The following is a 3,843-nucleotide window of genomic DNA, read 5'->3' on the forward strand; positions in this document are numbered from 1 at the left end:
TATGGATTTTGTTGTGGCTGGTTCGATGTGATATAGTTGTCCTAGGGTTTATTCATTTGCTCTTTCAGTCAAAAGCTTACTAATTTTTATTGATTTATTTGTGGCTGGGTCGATTGATATGGTTGTCTGGGGTTTATTCGTTTACTTTTTCAGTCAAAAAATTAATTTTTATGGATTTTTTTGTGGCTGGTGTGATGTGATATAATTGCCTAGGGTTTATTCATTTGATTCTTTTTCAGTTGAAAAACTGACTAATTTTATGGCTTTTGTTGTGGCTGGATTGATGTGATATAGTTCTAGCGTTTATTCATTTAGTTCTTTGGTCGAAAACCTAATTTGTATGGATTTTGTTGTGGCTGGTGTGATGTGATATAGTTTCCTTTAAAATCATGTATTTCATGATCTTACAAATAAGAGTGAGTTTATGTTAATTAGTCTCGGTTAACAATTCTATATTAGTTCCTCCCAGACACCAGCAAGACTACCTAATTGACTATCTCTAGCCCAATTAAGAGCATTAAGGGAACCCGAATGCAACTACAAGTAGTTCTCCTATTTTTAGCTCGAACTAGTAGATGAGGGTTAACACCCAAATTCTTGTTAATTAATCTTTCCCAACTTTGATTTTACTCTCTCGAGCTTAAGTCAAAAGTAAATGGGCGACAAGTTGTTCTCTAGGATTAGCTACCTCCTTTGGAAACATTACAGAATAAGAATAATTAAAGAAACAATTAACTCACCTCATTAAGAATAAAAATCATTCAATACATATGTAAAACAAGAGATTGTGCTAGCCCACGGCCCACTGCTACTAAAGATTTTAACTTGTAACTCTGCATGACGGCAAGTTGCTTTAACCCAACTTTAAGTAGGGTAAAGATTTTTTCTAGTTTCAGGTTTGGTTCATATTTTGTTATCTCACATTCATGCTGATATTAGTTGCACTTTATGTAGCATAATTTTACTATTCTTTTTCTTGTTGCTCGTATGTTACCAGAAAAATATAAGTTTGCTTGGCACACAATTCAGTGCTTCCTTCTCTCTTTCTGCATTCAATTTCTTTTGGTGTTTTCCCCTTTTTAGGTGCCCCAAGTGGTCCTGAATATCCTGGCTATTATGGCCATGTTGATGAAAGGGGAATGCCTGGAGTCATCAGCGACGCAGATCCTCTCGAAGCATCCTACGAGCGCTACCTCCATAGTGGGGTACTTCATTTTTATTTCCTTTTGAGCTTTTCTCCTTGATACTGAATAGATCTAATATATTGGCAAAATTTCCAGCAGATTCCTTCCCATGTTGCCGGTGAGTCTGCAAGATCCATGAATAATGGAATTAGCATCCATCCTATTGAAGCTCCCCGTGTTATGGGCATTGGGGGATCTGACCCGCTAGCTTTCAAAGGCAGAAATGTTGGAATGCCAGGTGGCAGACCAGAAGTTACCCTTCCTCCGGATGCTAGCAGTACATTGTTTGTTGAGGGTTTGCCTGCGGATTGTACAAGAAGAGAGGTGTCACGTATCCTTTTGTGGTTTGCTTTTCTGTTTTATTATATGTCCCATTCTAGTTTGTCCCTTGACTTTGGTTTTTGCAGATATATTCCGCCCTTTTGTAGGTTACAAAGAAGTTAGGCTGGTACAAAAAGGATCAAAACACGTAAGAATACCTTTCACATCTTATCAAGGCCTAGTTCTGTATACTGTTATTTTGGATTCACTGCTCTATCAACTTATGCAGGCTGGAGGTGATCCGTTGATTCTTTGCTTTGTGGATTTCGCGAGTCCACTTCATTCTGCTGCTGCAATGGATGCCTTACAAGGTGAGCTTGACACACCTTCTGCAGTCTTATCTCAGGACTGCTAGTAATTAAGAGTTGAGTAATTTTAACACCTATTTCCCCAGAAGTGCTGATTCACCAATATGCTAGGTAATTCTAATAATGCAACTTAGAAGCAAAATATTTGTTCTTGCTCTTGTTTAAACTTTGATAACCTCAATCTTGTACTCTCTCTGACCCAATCTATGTGGCACTTTCCTTTTTTTGTCACAAAAAGAATGTCACATTTCTACATATACAAACCATTTAACTTTAAAGTTCCCATGTTACCATTAAATAGAACTTCATCTCCAGTCAAACAGTGCCACATAAATTGGGACCGAGGAAGTACTTGTTCCGCAGGCTAACAAAAGGGGCTAGAATATGAAGGCTAACTGTATTACTAACTGTTTCTGCGCAAAGGCTTAGTGCTTATGAATTAGTTTATAAACACTGCCTGCCCCCCTTCATCGTTTGCCAGCTTTTGGTGGAGGGATGCAACTTTGACTATCATTTAGGGTAAAGAAATATCATTCCGTGCTGAAGGATCTGACGTTATATTTGCTGGTGGAAATGTATTTCATTTGATGTACGACATTGTTCTTTTGATCTAGGATCTTGTTCCGTTATTCTCTACCCAAAGTTAACAGATGGGCAGTGATCGAAATTGGCACTGCATGCTTTAATAATTTGGGGAATCTTACAATGGAACTTACATTAAACTCCAAACAAATTTTGACTCCTCTGTGGACCAAGGTTTTGTTATCTCTTATTTACAAAAAAATAGATCCTCAGGTCTGTAAGACCCAGTTTTACTTTTGGCCGCTCAAAATGGCTTGTGGAAAGAAGCCATTCTACAGACATTTTGTGTATGATCCTTCAGCCAAAAGTTATACGCGTTGAACAAGACCAGTTTGTCTTGGCGGTGCTGTCTCCTAGGCTCAATCCTAGAAACTAGGCTTGCCTCCCCTTGTGCGCGATTCTAGTGGTTAATTTATCACTTCTTCTGTAGACCTTTCATCCTATCAAGTGGTGTGAATTGCAGTTGAGATTTTGGTCTTCTGGCTGTTTAAGGGGACTAAACTTTCATGAAAGTTGAAGGACATCTGCAAGTTCTCTTGCGCAGCTCTGCATGTCCCTTGACTCCCGCAGCGACTTGGGGAATACTACCTCTTGTCATTTCATGAGTTGGTTGCATGCTGACCCGTTTCTGCTTGAAAGCAAACCCAGATCCAATTTCGGACAATGTATACAATATCTCATGTTGCTGGTGTACATTCTAGTCGTGAGTGAAAGAGAAATTTATTGCGATGGTGAAGTTAGTAAAGCTAAATCTTGCAGGTTATAAATTCGACGAGCATGACCGTGATTCGGTCAGCTTAAGGCTGCAATTTGCTCGCAATCCTGGTGCTAGGTCAGGTGGTGGGAACCGTGGAAAACGTTGAAACTGTGCGTCTTTGCAGGTGACATGCTAGACTTCGGTGCCCTTGACCTTTATTATCGATGGCCATAACATATGGTGCAAAGTTCATAGATCAAACTAAATTGTGGAACTATACTTCTGTGTAGGACTTGCCCAAGTTTGGAGTTTATGATTCTTAGAGACGTTATGCCAGCTTTGCAAGTTTCGTGTGAGGCGTGTTCTGTGGTCGGATGCTTTCATTAGGGACCAGCTTGAAATTGCTGGGTTTTACTTTATTCGGGGAGGAAGTGATAGTTGCTAAACAGCGTTTGGCTTTTGTTTCAGACTCAATTATCTGCCTCGACTTTACTGGACCCCACAATATTAAATTCCATATTTAGTGTGACGAGAGGTGATTTTACTTGAATCCTGTGTAGAGTATGTTATAATGTAACATAATGTAAGTGGACCTGTTGCTTAACAATTGAAGAGTTGCTTGTATCATGCCATGAATCGTTTGAATTCCTTTTTAAAATCGCTAAACAATTTATGATTCAGTAGACATACAGTGTATCGTATGGTGAGCCATTAGCTTCTGCTCTGTTGATGGGGTGGCAATGGGGCGGGG

The 3,843-nt window shown here is 39.3% G+C and overlaps 1 protein-coding gene across 1 annotated transcript; it reads left to right on the plus strand.

The window, feature by feature from the left end:
• Positions 1–1,358: 1,358 nt before the first annotated feature.
• On the plus strand, positions 1,359–3,777 carry LOC124892914 (RNA-binding protein 2-like; the record flags this gene model as incomplete). Its single annotated transcript, XM_047404091.1, is given in 5 exon segments — positions 1,359–1,515; positions 1,592–1,653; positions 1,735–1,816; positions 3,155–3,276; positions 3,383–3,777. Coding segments are annotated over 4 exon segments (405 nt in total), but the record flags the coding sequence as incomplete, so codon positions are not given.
• Between the last annotated feature and the right edge of the window lie 66 nt (positions 3,778–3,843).

The sequence above is a fragment of the Capsicum annuum genome, unplaced genomic scaffold (assembly GCF_002878395.1).
Source record: "Capsicum annuum cultivar UCD-10X-F1 unplaced genomic scaffold, UCD10Xv1.1 ctg5192, whole genome shotgun sequence".
Classification (NCBI taxonomy): Eukaryota; Viridiplantae; Streptophyta; class Magnoliopsida; order Solanales; family Solanaceae; genus Capsicum; species Capsicum annuum.